Genomic DNA, 22,103 nt, shown 5'->3' on the forward strand with positions numbered 1-22,103 from the left:
CTTAACTTGGTCAGTTCATGTCTTCACTTGGTCAGTTCATGTCTTCACTTGGTCAGTTCATGTCTTCACTTGGTCAGTTCATGTCTTCACTTGGTCAGTTCATGTCTTCAATTGGTCATTGGTCAGTTCATGTCTTCACTTGGTCATTGCATGTCTTCACTTGGTCAGTTCATGTCTTCACTTGGTCATTGCATGTCTTCACTTGGTCATTTCATGTCTTCACTTGGTCAGTTCATGACTTCACTTGGTCAGTTCATGTCTTCACTTGGTCAGTTCATGTCTTCACTTGGTCAGTTCATGTCTTCACTTGGTCATTTCATGTCTTCACTTGGTCAGTTCATGACTTCACTTGGTCAGTTCATGTCTTCACTTGGTCATTTCATGTCTTCACTTGGTCAGTTCATCACTTCACTTGGTCAGTTCATGTCTTCACTTGGTCAGTTCATGTCTTCACTTGGTCAGTTCATGACTTCACTTGGTCAGTTCATGTCTTCACTTGGTCAGTTCATGTCTTCACTTGGTCAGTTCATGTCTTCACTTGGTCATTTCATGTCTTCACTTGGTCAGTTCATGACTTCACTTGGTCAGTTCATGTCTTCACTTGGTCATTTCATGTCTTCACTTGGTCAGTTCATGACTTCACTTGGTCATTTCATGTCTTCACTTGGTCAGTTCATTACTTCACTTGGTCAGTTCATGTCTTCACTTGGTCAGTTCATGTCTTCACTTGGTCAGTTCATGTCTTCACTTGGTCAGTTCATGTCTTCACTTGGTCAGTTCATGTCTTCACTTGGTCATTGGTCATTTCATGTCTTCACTTGGTCAGTTCATGACTTCACTTGGTCAGTTCATGTCTTCACTTGGTCAGTTTCGTCTTCACTTGGTCAGTTCATGTCTTCACTTGGTCAGTTTCGTCTTCACTTGGTCAGTTCATGTCTTCACTTGGTCAGTTCATGTCTTAACTTGGTCAGTCCATGTCTTCACTTGGTCAGTTTCGTCTTCACTTGGTCAGTTCATGTCTTCACTTGGTCAGTTCATGTCTTCACTTGGTCAGTTCATGTTTTCACTTGGTCATTGGTCAGTTCATGTCTTCACTTGGTCAGTTTCGTCTTCACTTGGTCAGTTCATGTCTTCACTTGGTCAGTTCATGTCTTAACTTGGTCAGTCCATGTCTTCACTTGGTCAGTTTCGTCTTCACTTGGTCAGTTCATGTCTTCACTTGGTCAGTTCATGTCTTCACTTGGTCAGTTCATGTCTTCACTTGGTCATTGGTCAGTTCATGTCTTTACTTGGTCAGTTTCGTCTTCACTTGGTCAGTTCATGTCTTCACTTGGTCAGTTCATGTCTTAACTTGGTCAGTCCATGTCTTCACTTGGTCAGTTTCGTCTTCACTTGGTCAGTTCATGTCTTCACTTGGTCAGTTCATGTCTTCACTTGGTCAGTTCATTTCTTCACTTGGTCAGTTCATGTCTTCACTTGGTCAGTTCATGTCTTCACTTGGTCAGTTCATGTCTTCACTTGGTCAGTTCATGTCTTCACTTGGTCAGTTCATGTCTTCACTTGGTCAGTTCATGTCTTCACTTGGTCAGTTCATGTCTTCACTTGGTCAGTTCATGTCTTCACTTGGTCATTGGTCAGTTCATGTCTTCACTTGGTCAGTTCATGTCTTCACTTGGTCAGTTCATGTCTTCACTTGGCCAGTTCATGTCTTCACTTGGTCATTGGTCAGTTCATGTCTTCACTTGGTCAGTTCATGTCTTCACTTGGTCAGTTCATGTCTTCACTTTGTCAGTTCATGTCTTAACTTGGTCAGTCCATGTCTTCACTTGGTCAGTTTCGTCTTCACTTGGTCAGTTCATGTCTTCACTTGGTCAGTTCATGTCTTCACTTGGTCAGTTCATGTCTTCACTTGGTCAGTTCATGTCTTCACTTGGTCAGTTCATGTCTTCACTTGGTCATTGGTCAGTTCATGTCTTCACTTGGTCAGCTCATGTCTTCACTTGGTCAGTTCATGTCTTCACTTGGTCAGTTCATGTCTTCACTTGGTCAGTCCATGTCTTCACTTGGTCAGTTCATGTCTTCACTTGGTCAGTTCATGTCTTCACTTGGTCAGTCCATGTCTTCACTTGGTCAGTTCATGTCTTCACTTGGTCAGTTCATGTCTTCATTTGTATTGTTACACCTGGTATACGCCTGTATTGTTACACCTGGTATATACGTCTGTATTGTGACCCCACAGATGAGCTACAAACGACCTTGACCGATGAGCTGAGCTACTTGCCGGACAAGGTGGTGCTGACCAGGACAAGACAGAGAGAAGGCCTGGTTCGTGCCAGACTTTTGGGTAAAGTTTTGGACAGATTTTTTTTCCTTTTATTTCTCTACTTTTGGGTGAAGTTTTGGCCAGATTTTTTTTTCCTTTTATTTCCCTACTTTTGGGTAAAGTTTTGGAAAGACTTTTTTACTTTTATTTCTCTACTTTTGGGTGAATTTTTGGACATATTTTCTTTTATTATTATGTATTTATTTTTGGGCAAAGTTTTTAGGCATATTTCTTTTTACTTTAACATCTATTTTGTTATAACCTCTTCACTTCTAGTCTAAATAGCGTCTTTGATAAAATTCGTAGACATTTTTTTTTTCGTTTTTGGGTAAAGTTACTTTTTGAAATATTTCTTTTTTATTTTATCATCTATATACAGTAGGCTAAAATTTATTGTTAGCGCGTTTTAAATCACGTAATTAAAAAACTTTTAACAATTCAACCGGAATGGTTGGTCTAATATACAAGATAGCTTGCAGTCAACCATCAACCAGCTAGCTAGGCCATCAGTCAACCATCAACCAGCTAGCTAGGCCATCAGTCAACCATCAACCAGCTAGCTGGGCCATCAGTCAACCATCAACCAGCTAGCTAGGCCATCATTCAACCATCAACCAGCTAGCTAGGCCATCAGTCAACCATCAACCAGCTAGCTAGGCCATCAGTCAACCATCAACCAGCTAGCTAGGCCATCAGTCAACCATCAACCAGCTAGCTAGGCCATCAGTCAACCATCAACCAGCTAGCCGGCCATCAGTCAACCATCAACCAGCTAGCTAGGCCATCAGTCAACCATCAACCAGCTAGCTAGGCCATAAGTCAACCATCAACCAGCTAGCTAGGCCATCAGTCAACCATCAACCAGCTAGCCGGCCATCAGTCAACCATCAACCAGCTAGCTAGGCCATCAGTCAACCATCAACCAGCTAGCTAGGCCATCAGTCAACCATCAACCAGCTAGCTAGGCCATCAGTCAACCATCAACCAGCTAGCCGGCCATCAGTCAACCATCAACCAGCTAGCTAGGCCATCAGTCAACCATCAACCAGCTAGCCGGGCCATCAACCAGCTAGCTAGGTCATCAGTCAACCAGCTAGCCGGCCATCAGTCAACACACGAAGGACCTGACTCAGCGTAGCTCGCGCCGATGACTCCTAAAGCCCTTTAATTACAAATCAGGGCTGGCGATAATTGAGGACGAAGCCCTTGGCAAATTTATTTCTTTGATAAGGCTTCATTAAAGGGCCGCGCTATCAAATTAAGTATTGATTGTAAGGGCAGGCCTGCATCAAAGTCGCATTCCTCATTTTTGCATGACAAAACCAGAATTCTCTCATTAAAAATAAAAACTCACACCCTCACCCTACCCGGGCCTACCCTCACCCCCCCCCCCCCCCACCCCCACCTTAAAAAACCGCTGGCACAAAATTTCCATTTTCTCCTGTGATTTGCTGGCCACTGCTCCTGTCGCTAACAAGGCCCGTGTGTGGCATGCCCAAATACAATTATGTGTCCCCTGGGTGGGGCAGCGAGGCCCGGGGACCCAAAACAATGGACTTTTATTTCCACATCGGGTCACTTCAGCTTCTGAGGAAATTAGGCATCCAGGGGGAATCACTCCACTGTCGTCTTCATTTTTTATCTCCCGGCTCTGACAGTCACTTCGTGTCAAAGTTCAAGGGCGTGAAAGGAAAACGGGGAGGGCTGTGGAGGAGTGGGGAGGGGATACTCTTCTATGACGAGTACCGTCAGCTGTCCAGCAACCTGCCACACTGCACTGTCTAGTCTAGCCACACAGTCATGTCCAGTCTAGCCACACAGCCCTGTCCAGTCTAGCCACACAGCCCTGTCCAGTCTAGCCACACAGCCTTGTCCAGTCTAGCCACACAGCCCTGTCCAGTCTAGCCACACAGCCCTGTCCAGTCTAGCCACAGCCCTGTCCAGTCTAGCCACACAGTCCTGTCCAGTCTAGCCACACAGTCCTGTCCAGTCTAGCCACACATCAGTCTAGCCACACAGCCATGTCCAGTCTAGCCACACTGCCCTGTCTAGTCTAGCCACACATCAGTCTAGCCACACAGCCCTGTCTAGTCTATCCAAACAGCCCTGTCCAGTCTAGCCACACAGCCCTGTCCAGTCTAGCCACACAACCCTGTCCAATCTAGCCACACAGCCCTGTCCAGTCTAGCCACACAGCCCTGTCAAGTCTAGTCACACAGCCCTGTCTAGTCTAGCCACACAGTTCTGTCTAGTCTAGCCACACAGCCCTGTCCAGTCTAGCCACACATCCCTGTCTAGTCTAGCCACACATCAGTCTAGCCACACAGCCCTGTCCAGTCTAGCCAAACAGCCCTGTCTAGTCTAGCCAAACAGCCCTGTCTAGTCTAGCCACACAGCCCTGTCCAGTCTAGCCACACAGCCCTGTCCAGTCTAGCCACACAGCCCTGTCCAGTCTAGCCACACAGCCCTGTCCAGTCTAGCCACAGCCCTGTCCAGTCTAGCCACAGCCCTGTCCAGTCTAGCCACACAGCCCTGTCCAGTCTAGCCACAGCCCTGTCCAGTCTAGCCATGTCCAACTCCGGCGCTTTGTTTGTCCCTGCGGCTCTTTGTTCTGACAGTCACTCGCTGAAAGTGGGACATTCAAGTGAGCTCTGGTAAAAAGACAAGGCCTTTTTAATTGATGCTATTCCAATTTGAAGCTGTCCTTTATTAGCCCGTGGACCGTTGATGAAATCAACACAGTCGCCCCCTAATGCCTTTGTGCTCGAGGGTGAGCGACAAACAATCTGACCTTAAAGACCGTCCACTGTTGGTGCTGATACAAGGTCAGACCCCCCCCCCCCCCCCAACAGGGAAGCTGATTTAATGGCGGCCTTCTCTGCCTAGCATCCATCTGTAAACTGATTTTTTATAACGCCAGACTGCAGAAAAAAAGCAACAGAGCAGAAGAATAACTATTTAATGGGCGTCTAGTTTCCACATGCGATTAGATCACAACGGGCGTCGTGTCTACTGTCTACTTCACGCATTTCATAAAAAAACTTAATCAAGCCAACATTTTCCTCATGCATGATGTACCAGGATACTCACCATTAGGCCTACTGGTCAATATTTTGTTGCGTTGTTTTTTAAATAATTCTTTAACTTTAACTCGTCAATATTTTTTGGAAGCTCAATTTATTATTTAAATTTTAAAAAAAGCCTCTTTGACAAATTTTCGATTATTTTTCTATAATTTATGAGCCTATTAATAAACTCAGAGAGACATAGTTAAGCTTTGTTTGTATTAGGGCCTACGACGAAAATAAAATGTGACTTGTTCCGAATTTGTAGTCTTATCCGAAATATTAATGACAACAAACAGATTAAGATCTAATTATAGGCCGATATCTAATTTGTAGAAAACCGTAAAAAAAAATTGTTTTAACAAAAGGACACACGTCTGCTAAATGCGTCCACAAGCAGTAGCAGAACGACGGGCATCAAGAAAATTAGCTTGATGGGGAAAAAAAATAAAGAAATTAACTCAGCGACTGAATGCAAGGATACTAAATTCAAACTAAATTGGCAACTGTACATTAAAGACAGACTTTCGGGATCTAGATCTAGATCTAGTACCAAGTGGTTATCCCCTTCTTTTAATCAACTTTGGCGTCTCACAAGGGGAGCAGAAAAAGCTACCTAAGGGAGAGAACCAACAATTATTTGGAATTGTTAATGTCAGAAGAGTGATTAGGCTTAGATCTAGACTTTGTTCAAGGACTCGAATCATTTTACATATAGAATCTAGATTATTCTAGATTGTCTAGAACTAGATCTATTTAAAATAGTTCCTAAATAACTAAATAAATAGGCCTACACTGGTGTAGATGAAGCCCTAATTCCAATGAAAAACAAATTCTAAAATGATCAAATAACAGTATTAAGTATTAACTTCTAAGAGATGGATTTTTTCATTAATTTTTTAGGCCCAGTTAAAACTATCAATTAAAAAAATTCATATCCAGGTGGCAGTATGAGCAGCTCTGATGTCATTGTTTTTCTCGATGCACATTGTGAGTGCAATGTTGGATGGTTGGAGCCACTGCTGTACAGCTTAAAACACAGCCCAAAGAAGGTTAGCATTTTCTATTTATCCAGGACTAAATTAAGTTAAAACAGAGACCAAAGAAGGTTAGCATTTTCTATTTATCCAGGACTAACACCCTACATTGGTACAATTTTGTTTTGTTTTACAGGTGGTAACACCCTACATTGATACCATTTTATTTGTTTTACAGGTGGTAACACCCTACATTGATACCATTTTGTTTTACAGGTGGTAACACCCTACATTGATACCATTTTGTTTTGTTTTACAGGTGGTAACACCCTACATTGATACCATTTTGTTTTACAGGTGGTAACACCCTACATTGATACCATCAAGGCAGAAAGCTTCCAGTACAAGCAGTCACCACCACGCCTTAAAGGTGGCTTCAACTGGAGGCTGGAGTTTGGGTGGCGAGCAGCCTCAGCCAAGGGGGATCATTCTTGGCAGGAAAAAGACCCCATTCAGTAAGAGTAGTAAGGGGTCGGTAAAGCTCATGGTTGCTAAACCGAAAAGTCTCGAGTTCGAACCCTCGGGCAGATGAGGCTCATTAGCTGGGGACAGCCACTCTTCTAGGAGACACAACTCCAAAATTAAACAACTGCTGCCTTGTAGTTTGTTCTTGGTTGGGCAAAGGCTATGGGAGCAAATCCAAAAAGAAAAGCAGGCTGAAATCGGAGTCAATGGCCTCAATGGCGCATAACCAGTTGACACGTAACGCTTAATTGTGTTGGAGGCGTGGTCGAGTCGGCAAAAAAGCTCATGGTTGATAAATTCGAACAAAGTCTCGAGTTCAAACCCACTGGCAGATAAATCTCGATCCCCTTCAACACTAATAATTAAGAACGTAGAAGAAGAAGAAGTAAGAGTTAAGACATACAACCTTGTTTCTGATCACTTACTAGGTTTTTTTTCAACTTATAAAAAATACTTGAGAACTTTTGTGCCATATATGCAGGTGCAGGAACTCTTTACTTTCCCATGATTTGGCTGTTATACATAGGCCCTAAATATTTCGTTTCCTGTTTTTGTTTAGAACACCTGTGATAAGTGGAGGCCTCTTTGCTATGTGGCGTGTCTACTTCACATCTCTGGGAGGTTATGACCCCCAACTCAACATCTGGGGTGGAGAGAACTTTGAACTTTCCTTCAAGGTAAAAATAGAATCTCTTAATTAAACATTTGATGAACAATATCTACAGGGTAAAATAGAATTTCTAGAATAAATTTTTTAGAACAATCTCTATTCTCACACATGATGAGCATATTTTTTCACTAGGTTACCATTCTTTTTTACTAGTACAGTCTAACATATACTAGGGTACCATTCTATTTGACTAGTACAGTCTAACATACACTGGGGTACCATTCTATTTGACTAAAACAGTATAACATTACACCATACGACTAGTACAGTCTAACATACACCACCCTCTAACCAATGACTTGCTGTCCCCCCAGACCTGGATGTGTGGGGGCAGCATGGAGATCCTGCCCTGCTCACGGGTCGGCCATGTCTTCAGGTCCTCATTGCCGTACACTTTCATTGGTGACAGGGAGGAGGTTGTGCTGAGGAACCTTGGCCGTGTGGCCAGTGTTTGGATGGATGAGTACGCTCAGATCTTCTACGCTGCTGTGGTGGGTACCATCTTGTCTTTATTAGAAAACTCTCTAATATTTTCTTAAGTATTTTAGACTAATGTTTTATCAGGTTTTATATATCTTTGTTTATTATGTTTTGTAAGTATAACATGAGCCAACAACAAAAGTTGGTAGTTGATAGCTGTAAAAAAAATTCATAAAAAACGTTTTAATAACAAGCTTTTATGTAATGATGCACTAAAAAGTAGAAAATAAATTATAGACTACTATTTAAATAACTATAAAGAAAAGCGTGGGTCACTTTAGTATCTATTGGATACCTTTACTAATGTTAAGGTTGGCTAGACATGCCTACTAATTCGGTCCAAATCTTAATTAATTAATAAAAAATTAATTAGGCATCCAATTAAGTCAAATTTAGTTTCAGATTGCATTGTCTTCATGTCTTGACCCACGTGCCAACTGTGAATCGTATCGGTCAAGTAGAACTGTCCGAATTTTCACTCCTGCGTTTCCGTCTAGACAGACTGACGACAGACTGACGACAGACTGACGAGGAAGTGAGTTAAATAAAAGCTTGTAAAAAATCATTTACAGAAGGTTCAGAATGAGAGTGACATTGGGGACATCACAGAAAGAGTGGAGCTAAGGAAGAGCTTAAACTGTCAGTCTTTCAAATGGTACTTGGATAATGTTTTCCCCCAGATGGACATTGTTAAACCAGATACTGTGGAGTATGGGCAAGTAAGTTGTTAAACCAGATACTGGAGTATAGGCAAGTAAGTTGTTAAACCAAATACTGTGGAGTATGGGCAAGTAAGTTGTTAAACCAGATACTGTGGAGTATAGGCAAGTAAGTTGTTAAACCAGATACTGTAGAGTATAGGCAAGTAAGTTGTTAAACTAGATACTGTGGAGTATAGGCAAGTAGGTTGTTAAACCAGATACTGTGGAGTATGGTCAAGTAAGTTGTTAAACTAGATACTGGAGTATGGCCAAGTAAGTTGTTAAACCAGATACTGTGGAGTATGGGCAAGTAAGTTGTTAAACCAGATACTGTGGAGTATGGGCAAGTAAGTTGTTAAACCAAATACTGTGGAGTATAGGCAAGTAAGTTGTTAAACCAGATACTGGAGTATGGGCAAGTAAGTTGTTAAACCAGATACTGTGGAGTATGGGCAAGTAAGTTGTTAAACTAGATACTGTGGAGTATGGGCAAGTAAGTTGTTAAACTAAATACTGTAGAGTATAGGCTAGTAAGTTGTTAAACCAAATACTGTGGAGTATGGGCAACTAAGTTGTTAAACCAGATACTGGAGTATAGGCAAGTAAGTTGTTAAACCAGATACTGTGGACTATAGGCAAGTAAGTTGTTAAACCAGATACTGTGGAGTATGGGCAAGTAAGTTGTTAAACCAAATACTGTGGAGTATGGGCAAATAAGTTGTTAAACCAGATACTGGAGTATGGGCAAGTAAGTTGTTAAACCAGATACTGTGGAGTATGGGCAAGTAAGTTGTTAAACTAGATACTGTAGAGTATAGGCAAGTAAGTTGTTAAACCAGATACTGTGGAGTATGGGCAACTAAGTTGTTAAACCAGATACTGTGGAGTATAGGCAAGTAAGTTGTTAAACCAGATACTGTGGAGTATGGGCAAGTAAGTTGTTAAACCAGATACTGTGGAGTATAGGCAAGTAAGTTGTTAAACCAGATACTGTGGACTATAGGCTAGAAGTTGTTAAACCAGATACTGTGGAATATGGGCAAGTTAGTTGTTAAACTAGATACTGGAGTATGGCCAAGTAAGTTGTTAAACCAGATACTGGAGTATGGGCAAGTAAGTTGTTAAACCAAATACTGTAGAGTATAGGCTAGTAAGTTGTTAAACCAAATACTGTGGAGTATGGGCAAGTAAGTTGTTAAACCAGATACTGTGGAGTACAGGCAAGTAAGTTGTTAAACCAGATACTGTGGAGTATGGGCAAGTAAGTTGTTAAACCAGATACTGTGAAGTACAGGCAAGTAAGTTGTTAAACCAGATACTGGAGTATGGGCAAGTAAGTTGTTAAACCAAATACTGTAGAGTATAGGCAAGTAAGTTGTTAAACCAAATACTGTGGAGTATGGGCAAGTAAGTTGTTAAACCAAATACTGTGGAGTATAGGCAAGTAAGTCGTTAAACCAGATACTGTGGAGTATGGGCAAGTAAGTTGTTAAACCAGATACTGGAGTATGGGCAAGTAAGTTGTTAAACCAGATACTGTAGAGTATAGGCAAGTAAGTTGTTAAACCAGATACTGTGGAGTATGGGCAAGTAAGTTGTTAAACCAAATACTGTGGAGTATAGGCAAGTAAGTTGTTAAACCAGATACTGGAGTATGGGCAAGTAAGTTGTTAAACTAGATACTGGAGTATGGCCAAGTAAGTTGTTAAACCAGATACTGGAGTATGGGCAAGTAAGTTGTTAAACCAGATACTGGAGTATGGCCAAGTAAGTTGTTAAACCAGATACTGGAGTATGGGCTAGTAAGTTGTTAAACCAGATACTGTGGAGTATGGGCAAGTAAGTTGTTAAACCAGATACTGTGGAGTATGGGCAAGTAAGTTGTTAAACCAGATACTGGAGTATAGGCAAGTAAGTTGTTAAACCAGATACTGTGGACTATAGGCAAGTAAGTTGTTAAACCAGATACTGTGGAGTATAGGCAAGTAAGTTGTTAAACCAGATACTGTGGAGTATAGGCAAGTAAGTTGTTAAACCAGATACTGTGGAGTATGGGCAAGTAAGTTGTTAAACCAGATACTGTGGAGTATAGGCAAGTAAGTTGTTAAACCAGATACTGGAGTATGGCCAAGTAAGTTGTTAAACCAGATACTGGAGTATGGGCTAGTAAGTTGTTAAACCAGATACTGTGGAGTATGGGCAAGTAAGTTGTTAAACCAGATGCTGTGGAGTATGGGCAAGTAAGTTGTTAAACCAGATACTGGAGTATAGGCAAGTAAGTTGTTAAACCAGATACTGTGGACTATAGGCAAGTAAGTTGTTAAACCAGATACTGTGGAGTATAGGCAAGTAAGTTGTTAAACCAGATACTGTGGAGTATAGGCAAGTAAGTTTTTAAACCAGATACTGTGGAATATGGGCAAGTAAGTTGTTAAACCAGATACTGTGGAGTATAGGCAAGTAAGTTGTTAAACCAGATACTGTGGACTATAGGCTAGAAGTTGTTAAACCAGATACTGTGGAATATGGGCAAGTTAGTTGTTAAACTAGATACTGGAGTATGGCCAAGTAAGTTGTTAAACCAGATACAGTAGAGTATAGGCTAGTAAGTTGTTAAACCAGATACTAGGGAGTATGGGCAAGTAAGTTGTTAAACCAGATACTGTGGAGTATGGGCAAGTAAGTTGTTAAACCAGATACTGTGGAGTATAGGCAAGTAAGTTGTTAAACCAGATACTGTGGAATATGGGCAAGTTAGTTGTTAAACCAGATACTGTAGAATATAGGCAAGTAAGTTCATCAGATCAAAATAGATTACAAATAACTCCCATCTTGATAAATCCATTCATTGTAAAAATAATTTAGTATTAGGATGTTGTGTTTAATGTTTGATGAAGATGGAAGATTTGGATGTTGGGTCTATTATACACACTTAAATAAAGAAGCTTTTGAACTGACCTTCCTCAGGTTAGAAACAAGGGCTCTTTGATGTGTTTTGATGTGGTCAACTCAGCAACGGATTTCTTTGTAGGCCTCACACCTTGTCACAATGGAAGGAATCAGGTCAGGTTTTGTAGAGTTGTGTGACACTGTGTTGTTATAGCTGTGTGACATTGTGCTGTTATAGTTGTGTGACACTGTGCTGTTATAGCTGTGTGACACTGTGTTGTTATAGCTGTGTGACACTGTGCTGTTATAGCTGTGTGACACTGTGCTGTTATAGCTGTATGACACTGTGCTGTTATAGCTGTGTGACACTGTGCTGTTGTAGCTGTGTGACACTGTGCTGTTATAGCTGTTTGACTATGTGCTATTATAGCTGTGTGACACTGTGCTGTTATAGCTGTGTGACACTGTGTTGTTATAGCTGTGTGACACTGTGCTGTTATAGCTGTGTGACACTGTGCTGTTATAGCTGTGTGACACTGTGCTGTTATAGCTGTGTGATAGTGCTGTTATAGCTGTGTGACACTGTGCTGTTATAGCTGTCTGACACTGTGCTGTTGTAGCTGTGTGACATTGTGCTATTATAGCTGTGTGACATTGTGCTGTTATAGCTGCGTGACATTGTGCTGTTATAGCTGTGTGACACTGTTGTTATAGCTGTGTGACATTGTGCTGTTATAGCTGTGTGACATTGTGCTGTTATAGCTGTGTGACAGTGTGCTGTTATAGCTGTGTGACACTGTGCTGTTATAGCTGCGTGACATTGTGCTGTTATAGCTGTGTGACACTGTTGTTATAGCTGTGTGACATTGTGCTGTTGTAGCTGTATGACATTGTGCTGTTATAGCTGTGTGACACTGTGTTGTTATAGCTGTGTGACATTGTGCTGTTATAGCTGTGTGACATTGTGCTGTTATAGCTGTGTGACACTGTGTTGTTATAGCTGTGTGACATTGTGCTGTTATAGCTGTGTGACACTGTGTTGTTATAGCTGTGTGACATTGTGCTGTTATAGCTGTGTGACATTGTGCTGTTATAGATGTGTGACATTGTGCTGTTATAGCTGTGTGACACTGTGTTGTTATAGCTGTGTGACAGTGTGTTGTTATAGCTGTGTGACATTGTGCTGTTATAGCTGTGTGATAGTGCTGTTATAGCTGTGTGACACTGTGCTGTTATAGCTGTGTGACACTGTGTTGTTATAGCTGTGTGACACTGTGCTGTTATAGCTGTGTGACACTGTGCTGTTATAGTTGTGTGACACTGTGTTGTTATAGCTGTGTGACACTGTGCTGTTATAGCTGTGTGCCACTGCTGTTATAGTGTGACACTGCTGTTATAACTGTGTGACAGTATGCTCTTAGAGCTGTGTTGTTATAGCTGTGTGACACTGTGTTGTTATAGCTGTGTGACACTGCTGTTATAGCTGTGTGACACTGTGCTGTTATAGCTGTGTGACACTGCTATTATAGCTGTGTGACACTGTGCTGTTATAGCTGTGTGACACTGCTATTATAGCTGTGTGACATTGTGCTATTATAGCTGTGTGACAGTGCTGTTATAGCTGTGTGACACTGCTGTTATAGCTGTGTGACACTGTGCTGTTATAGCTGTGTGACACTGCTATTATAGCTGTGTGACACTGTGCTGTTATAGCTGTGTGACACTGCTATTATAGCTGTGTGACATTGTGCTATTATAGCTGTGTGACAGTGCTGTTATAGCTGTGTGACACTGTGTTGTTATAGCTGTGTGACACTGTGCTGTTGTAGCTGTGTGACACTGTGTTATTATAGCTGTATGACACTGTGCTGTTGTAGCTGTGTGACACTTTGCTGTTATAGCTGTGTGACATTGTGCTGTTATAGCTGTGTGACACTGCTGTTATAGCTGTGTGACACTGCTATTATAGCTGTGTGACACTGTGCTGTTATAGCTGTATGACACTGTGCTGTTGTAGCTGTGTGACACTGTGCTGTTATAGCTGTTTGACTATGTGCTATTATAGCTGTGTGACACTGTGCTGTTATAACTGTGTGACACTGTGCTGTTGTAGCTGTGTGACACTGTGCTGTTATAGCTGTTTGACTATGTGCTGTTATAGCTGTATGACACTGTGCTGTTGTAGCTGTGTGACACTGTGCTGTTGTAGCTGTGTGACAGTGCTGTTATAGCTGTATGACATTGTGCTGTTATAGCTGTATGACATTGTGCTGTTATAGCTGTGTGACACTGCTGTTATAGCTGTGTGACACTTTGCTATTATAGCTGTGTGACACTTTGCTATTATAGCTGTATGACACTGTGCTGTTGTAGCTGTGTGACACTGTGCTGTTATAGCTGTGTGACACTGTGCTGTTATAGCTGTGTGACACTGCTATTATAGCTGTATGACACTGTGCTGTTGTAGCTGTGTGACACTGTGCTGTTATAGCTGTGTGACACTGTGCTGTTATAGCTGTGTGACACTGCTGTTATAGCTGTGTGACACTTTGCTATTATAGCTGTGTGACACTTTGCTATTATAGCTGTATGACACTGTGCTGTTGTAGCTGTGTGACACTGTGCTGTTATAGCTGTGTGACACTGTGCTGTTATAGCTGTGTGACACTGCTGTTATAGCTGTGTGACACTTTGCTATTATAGCTGTGTGACACTGTGCTGTTATAGCTGTGTGACAGTGCTGTTGTAGCTGTGTGACACTTTGCTGTTATAGCTGTATGACACTGTGCTGTTGTAGCTGTGTGACACTTTGCTATTATAGCTGTGTGACACTGTGTTGTTATAGCTGTGGGACACTGTGCTGTTATAGCTGTGTGACACTGCTATTATAGCTGTGTGACACTGTGCTGTTATAGCTGTGTGACAGTGCTGTTATAGATGTGTGACATTGTGCTGTTATAGCTGTATGACATTGTGCTGTTATAGCTGTCTGAAACTGCTGTTATAGCTGTGTGACAGTGCTATTATAGCTGTGTGACACTGCTATTATAGCTGTGTGACACTGTGTTGTTATAGCTGTGTGACAGTGCTGTTATAGCTGTGTGACACTGTGCTATTATAGCTGTGTGACACTGTGCTGTTATAGCTGTGTGACACTGTGCTGTTGTAGCTGTGTGACACTTTGCTGTTATAGCTGTGTGACACTGTGCTGTTATAGCTGTGTGACACTGTGCTGTTATAGCTGTGTGACACTGTGCTGTTATAGCTGTGTGACACTGCTATTATAGCTGTGTGACACTGTGCTGTTATAGCTGTGTGACACTGCTATTATAGCTGTGTGACATTGTGCTATTATAGCTGTGTGACACTGCTATTATAGCTGTGTGACACTGTGCTGTTATAGCTGTATGACACTGTGCTGTTGTAGCTGTGTGACACTGTGCTGTTATAGCTGTTTGACTATGTGCTATTATAGCTGTGTGACACTGTGCTGTTATAGCTGTGTGACAGTGTGCTGTTATAGCTGTGTGACACTGTGTTGTTATAGCTGTGTGACACTGTGTTGTTATAGCTGTGTGACACTGTGCTGTTGTAGCTGTGTGACACTGTGCTGTTATAGCTGTGTGACACTGTGCTGTTATAGCTGTGTGACACTGTGCTGTTGTAGCTGTGTGACACTTTGCTGTTATAGCTGTGTGACACTGTGTTGTTATAGCTGTGTGACACTGTGCTGTTATAGCTGTGTGACACTGCTGTTATAGCTGTGTGACACTGCTGTTATTATAGCTGTGTGACACTGTCCTGTTATTTTAATGTATATAAACATAAACTTTTATAGATTGCCTAGTTTAACTTCTATCAATGTTCATAGAATGTCTTATTCTTCCATTCCACAGACCTTTAGAATGACTTCAGCTAATAGACTTGTACAAGGTGAGGCTTGTATTGTGCCAGGCAGGAACAAGCAGCTGACCTTATCTGTCTGTAGACACAATGTGACCTGGACTTATCAGGTAACTGACCCTATGTAATGTGATGATGGTGGGTAGTCTTAGTAATATGTGATGATGTTGGGTAGGCCTAGTAATGTGATGATGGTGGGTAGTCTTAGTAATGTGATGATGGTGGGTAGTCTTAGTAATGTGATGATGGTGAGTAATGTGATGATGGTGGGTAGGCCTAGTAATGTGATGATGTTGAGTAGTCCTAGTAATGTGATGATGTTGAGTAGTCCTAGTAATGTGATGATGTTGGGTAGGCCTAGTAATGTGATGATGTTGAGTAGTCCTAGTAATATGGTAATGTCCAACATTTGTTAGATAAATAAAAGGCTTGGTTAAAATCTGTTGGTTTTACCTAGACATGTGATCTATGTGAAGCAGTCTTTATGTTCAGTACAGATTGTCAGGCACCCATCCGAGTTGGGTGGACTCTATGACATCTTACACATGTGATCTATGTGAAGCTTTCTTTATGTTCAGTAAAGATTATAAGGCATCCATCAGAGTTGGGTGGACTCTATGATATCCTACACATGTGAGATGTGGCAAGACTGTTGGGAAAGTATTTTTGTGCTCTGTCAGTGCACTAACATTATAGGCCTACTAGTAATTTATTTGTACACATAATAGTCCTAATTTGATACTGCTCACAAGTGACCTTCTATTTTTTTCGTCCTCTCGTCAGAATGGCTTACTGCGATTGGATGAGACAGATCTGTGTGTGACATCAATTGACAATGAGGCTGTCCAGCTCCTGCCTTGTGAGCGTGGCCACTGGACAGATGTCGTAATATCAAATCAAAGATCAGACCAGCCATCTAAAGAGACCAAAGTCTTCTCCAATGACCAATACAAGGATTCTAAAATTGTTCCCACAGACACCAGAAGTTTTCAGCAGTGGACTTTTGATTATAGTTTTAATTGGAAAAGAAGAAGAAGAAGGGGTGATTGATTTTCTTAGTAGTAATTAATCAATTTTTGTTTCACCTGTAAATAATTTTGTTTAACGTGTAAATAATCTTTCACATGATTTTGAATTTGTAAAATTAACTTTTGATTAATGTGACATTAATACCAATATAGAGATACTATTTAGCAATGTTTCCACTCTTGTTTTTATGCCCTGTTACTGAGCAATAACTTTTAAAATTCCCAAAATTTGTTAAAACTTAAAAAAAAAACTAAAATATTTTAATCCTTTAATGGGTCACAAGCTGAAACTTTTTTAAATTTCAAGATTTCTGTCCCTTTAGATATTCCCACTCTTAAAAACTTGTTGTATTATTTAACCAAACCAGTGAGCAATAATTCAACTAATTATCAAGCAATTGACATTAAAAAGTCCTCTAATAGTATGGATGGTGCCTTAGATCTCCCATTGTATGTTTGTTTTCATTCATAAACATTGATGTGGGTAAAATACTCAACTATTCATAAGGGAGCCTGCAAGTATTATAACTATCATTTTTATTAATGGAGTATTTTTTAAAGTTTCCATGACTAATTTCCTGTTTAATGTTTGATTGAACTAATACAGTTATAAAATAAAGATGTTCCAGTCATAAGTGATGTGTTGTTCCATGAAGATGGGTTGTTTATAAATTGTTTTATAAAATAGGGGAGGACTCTATGGAATTGTTACAAGGAGTGGGTCAAGCCTGTCTTATTTTGTCATATCATTTGTGCATGATCCCTAAATAAAATTGTTCATAAATCATAATGTGAAATAATAATCTGGATACAACTTCATCGCTGTCAGTGTAGGTCTATATTTTTAAATGTTTGTTAATAAAATGTTAGGATAGCACATTTTTTAAAAAGTGTATGTCTATTTTTCATATGGAAAACTAGGCCTACATTGTTACTTGTGATTGAACATTCAGTAAAAAGGCCACTAGATAACATGTTTTGATTTTTATCAAACATAATTAGTTTATTATTCATTAGTGCCATCTTTTTTAAATTGAATGGCAGTAATTTAAAGCAAATGCCCCCCCCCCCAAATATATGAGTGTATGATGGGCATCTGAATACCTCCACCAATGGATGTATCCTGTGATACTCAGTTTCTTGATCTCAAGCTGTTTAGCTGTAATGTATAAAGTAGTTGATGTTTTATTTATCTTGATTAAATTTTTAACTTCTAATTGCCTACATATTTGTTTGTTTTAATATGCTAGTAAATGTGATGTGAATATCCTTGTTTGATGTGAAAATGTTAGTATGATATATATATATATATATATATATATATATATATATATATATATATATATATATATATATATATATATATATATATATATATATATATATACAACTGACCTTTCAGACAATAAACTAACAATGGCCATTTTCTAGTCAATTTTAACACCTAGCTTTTACAAAAACCACTGCATGCGTATTTGTTTATTTTTCCTTCACAATGAATCGTTTGTCCCTGTTAAGTATCTATCCATCTAAAGACCCCATCAGCAATCCATCCATCCATCCCTGTAATTCTACAACTGACCTAACAAGCATCTGTTGATGGGTGTCTGATTGGAAATTACTGTTGTGGCCAGACCCAAATCCCCTCTGATGGATGTTTTGTGTTCCACAGGACAATACAGGAAAAACTAAAGCACCTTCATCAAACTTGCCGTCACATTTAAAGATGTCTGTAGACACTTGTGAGTCGGTATCATCTATCATTGTATGAGGTCTATCTGCTATAGCTTCGCTATTTTTAAATTTAAGTGATAGCGCTTACAAATGTCAATGGTGTCTTTGTTTTAGGATTTCAAAAACTATTTTCTGATTGATTAGCATTCACTGTGTTGTGTAGCTGTATAAAACCTGTGGCCTATGCGAGATATAATTTGATGGAGTTATACACAATCATTTTTTTGGGTGGGTAGTGCTAAAACATTATATAAGCTATAGACATTAAGATAAAGTAGCCATGGACTGCACACAAAATATCCACTTGCCGTTTCAAGAGAGTCACTAAGATTCAGTAGCGTAGCGAGGGGGGGGGGGGACATATGTCCCCGGGCGCCAAAATGGGTTGGAAAAATAAATTGAAAGGTTGAGGGGGGTGCATATCGAAAGTTTGAGGGGGGGGGGGTGCAAATGGAAATCTCGAGGGGGGGGGTGCAAATCGAAAGTTTGAGGATGGGTGCAAATCGAAAAGTTTGTCCCCGGGCGCCGGGAAGGGTCGCTACGCCTCTGCTAAGATTCTACATGTAAAAGTTTACTAACAATTTACTGCGTCACAAAGAGTCTACATGTACAGGTTTACTTACAATTTACTGCGTCACTAAGAGTCTACATGTACAGGTTTATTTACAATTTACTGCGTCACAAAGAGTCTACATGTACAGGTTTACTTAAAATTTACTGCGTCACTAAGAGTCTACATGTACAGGTTTACTTACAATTTACTGCGTCACTAAGAGTCTACATGTACACACCATTTAGGGGGGTGACACCAAGGCAAAAAATATAGAGAAAAATGATAATTCCACTTAATTTAGTGATTAATTCGAGTGTTAAATAGTGTTTTAAGAGGTGCAAATCGAAAGTTGAAAGTTTGTCCCCGGGAAGGGTCGCTACGCCTCTGGAGGTTGCCGCACCAGGTGACACCCGATCTCGCTACGCCGCTGCATGTACAGGTTTACTTACAATTTACTGCGTCACTAAGAGTCTACATGTACAGGTTTACTTACAATTTACTGCGTCACTCAGAGTCTACATGTAAAGGTTTACTTACAATTTACTGCGTCACTAAGAGTCTACATGTACAGGTTTACTTACGATTAAACGTATTACTATGACATAATAAGCTTAATTAAGTTAAATGGGTAGTTATGTAGAATTCTTTTCCAGGATATTAATACAACAAAAATTCAAAACAAATTCAAAACTTTTCTTCAACAAATCATTATTCTTTGATAGGAGTTTAACGAATTCCAATTTTTTTTTCCATTATTTGAATTTATTTGATATTATCTCTCCTTAACTTTAGGATTCACTATAGGCCTAAATCGCCTAAATCATCTAAATGCTAATACCGGATTTTCTATACAGAGAATAATTAACAGTCATATTACTAGATCTAGTTTTAAAAATTCATAAAAAAACGTTTTAATAACAAGCTTTTATGTAATAATGCACTAAAAAGTAGAAAATAAATTATACACTACTACTATCTAAATAACTATAAAGAAAAGCGTGGGTCACTTTAGTATCTATTGGATACCTTTACTAATATTTGAGAAGAGACTCACGCTTTTCTTTATGGTTATTTAAATAGTAGTGTATAATTTATTTTCTACTTTTTAGTGCATTATTACATAAAAGCTTGTTATTAAAATGTTTTTAATGAATTTTTTTTTCAGTACTTTACATGTTTTATTTACAATAGAGTTACATGACTAAAAAACCATTGCACGCCTATTGAGCGTGTTAACGAGTTATTGAACGCGATGACGCTTGTGGAGTAGTTGGATAGAAATGCCTACTAATTTGGTCTAATTTTTAATTAACTCTTAAAAAATTAATCAGGCGACCAATTAAGTCAAATTGAATGTCATGATGCATTGTCTTCATGTCTTGACCCATGTACCAACTACGAACCGTATCAGTCAAGTAGAAGTGCCTGCAATTTCGCTCCGGCGTTTCGATCTAGACAGACAGACTGACGACAGACTGACGAGGAAGTGAGTTAAATAAAAGCTTGTAAAAATTATATTAAATTTCGTAAGAAAAAGTTAATTTTCTGCAATCTCGTGAATTTTAGAGCTTTCATGTTTCTCATTTTCGTCGGGCCTTCAGCAGAGTTACAACTACCATCTTTTAGATCACCCCCAATAGTATTTAAAAGCCAACAAGGAAAACGTACTAAATCTGGTGTTACAGTACAGATGTAATACAAAACAAACACAGATCTCTAGGCAGAGTTTCTTCCAGACATCTCTTCGGGAGGGGGGGGGGCTTTGCTGCCTACCGCCCCCCCCCCCCGAACGCAATAATGGATTTTATATAGATAACCTCTACTTTTACCAGTGTCGTCGTCGTCGTCGTCGTCCCCCCCCCCGTCCCGTCCCCCCCCCCCCCCGAAAATATCAAGTGCCACCTCGGAGAGAAAAAGTCTAGAAGAAACACTGTATGTAGGATATTCCACATTTGAATCAATTATAGCGGTAAGTTTGATTGGCATCGTTATTTCAAGCTCTTAATCTAAATGGGTGTCTACTAAAATGCAATGGCAATACTAGATGGCCTCCAGGCTCGGCTACTGGTTCTTCATATGAGTTGGTGTGATCGCCTGTGTGTTTTATACATGATAGCTTTAGAAACGTCAATTTCTGGTTGTGCTGTTTTCGAAGTAGAAAATTTTCAGCTTGGATAAAAATGTCTTCAAAATTGCATATTTGGGTGATATTTGTTGGTGATCCGAAATGTCTTTCAATATCTTCCTCTCATACCCCGAATATTTTTTTTTCTTTCTTTTTTTTAAAACATATTTTCTTTGATTTAATAATCTTTTAACAAACGAATTCCAAGCACCGATGTTGTCTTGATCGCAATAATATTTAGTATAAACAAACGCAACGCTAATTTTGCTGGGCGGATTAACATCATTGCGATCAGCGTGCGTTCAGGTTGAGTTGTTTTTACCACCAAATATTGTCGTAGTCAAATTCCATTTAGTCTAGATCAGGGGTCTCCAAACTTTTCAGCCCGAGGGCCGCATTAACTGTCAAATTTGAGTTCGGGGGCCAGTTTCTTCCAGGCATATTGTGATTTTTCTGAGCAAAGTTCCTCAGCCATCACCAACAAACGTTTTTTTCGTGGACAAAAAGATCTCCGCGGGCCGGATGAGAGGACCTCGCGGGCCGCATCCGGCCCGCGGGCCGTAGTTTGGAGACCCCTGGTCTAGATCTTGTCAAATAAAACTGAGCACGCTATTGGCGTAGTGGACAAGAGTTCAGTGTATATTTTTAGGCAACTCTCCTGTGCAGGGGCGGACTAAGCTTGAATGGGGCCCCGGCTGAAAATTATATATATATATATATATATATATATATATATATATATATATATATATATATATATATATATATATATATATATATATATATATATATATATATATATATATATATGCCGGCTGGTCGTGTGTCAGTCCTTTCGTCATAAAATGTTACTTTTATAGTAAAAAAACAACAATTAAGTTGTAAAGTGATATTACTATTGTTTGTAAGTGAAAATGTGGGGCCCCTAAAAATCGGGATTATCGGGTACCCTGACTGCAGTCCCCTCAGCTACCCCCCATCCTTATTCCGCAACTGCACCTATGTTGGTCCACCGCCCGTCGGGCGGAATAGAAAAATAAATGCTTCCACCAAAATGTCTGAAAGAAACCCTGATCCGGGTAAAATGTGTATGTAAATAGATGAGCCAATTTTAAGTAAAAAAACTGGGG

The 22,103-nt window shown here is 40.0% G+C and overlaps 1 protein-coding gene across 1 annotated transcript in view; it reads left to right on the forward strand.

The window, feature by feature from the left end:
• LOC131937271 (polypeptide N-acetylgalactosaminyltransferase 5) overlaps nucleotides 1-17,720 on the forward strand; it is a 51,039-nt gene extending 33,319 nt beyond the window's left edge. The window contains exons 3-11 of the mRNA XM_059294564.1: nucleotides 2,240-2,344; nucleotides 6,331-6,440; nucleotides 6,723-6,880; nucleotides 7,450-7,567; nucleotides 7,875-8,051; nucleotides 8,613-8,759; nucleotides 11,709-11,804; nucleotides 15,527-15,643; nucleotides 16,317-17,720. Coding sequence (XP_059150547.1) covers nucleotides 2,240-2,344; nucleotides 6,331-6,440; nucleotides 6,723-6,880; nucleotides 7,450-7,567; nucleotides 7,875-8,051; nucleotides 8,613-8,759; nucleotides 11,709-11,804; nucleotides 15,527-15,643; nucleotides 16,317-16,583 — 1,295 coding nt within the window. The 3' untranslated portion in view covers nucleotides 16,584-17,720. The remainder of the gene's footprint in view (nucleotides 1-2,239; nucleotides 2,345-6,330; nucleotides 6,441-6,722; nucleotides 6,881-7,449; nucleotides 7,568-7,874; nucleotides 8,052-8,612; nucleotides 8,760-11,708; nucleotides 11,805-15,526; nucleotides 15,644-16,316) is intronic.
• Nucleotides 17,721-22,103: the final 4,383 nt, after the last annotated feature.

The sequence above is a fragment of the Physella acuta genome, unplaced genomic scaffold (genome assembly GCF_028476545.2).
Source record: "Physella acuta isolate Inbredline_101_S28 unplaced genomic scaffold, ASM2847654v3 ptg000205l, whole genome shotgun sequence".
NCBI classification, from domain to species: domain Eukaryota; kingdom Metazoa; phylum Mollusca; class Gastropoda; family Physidae; genus Physella; species Physella acuta.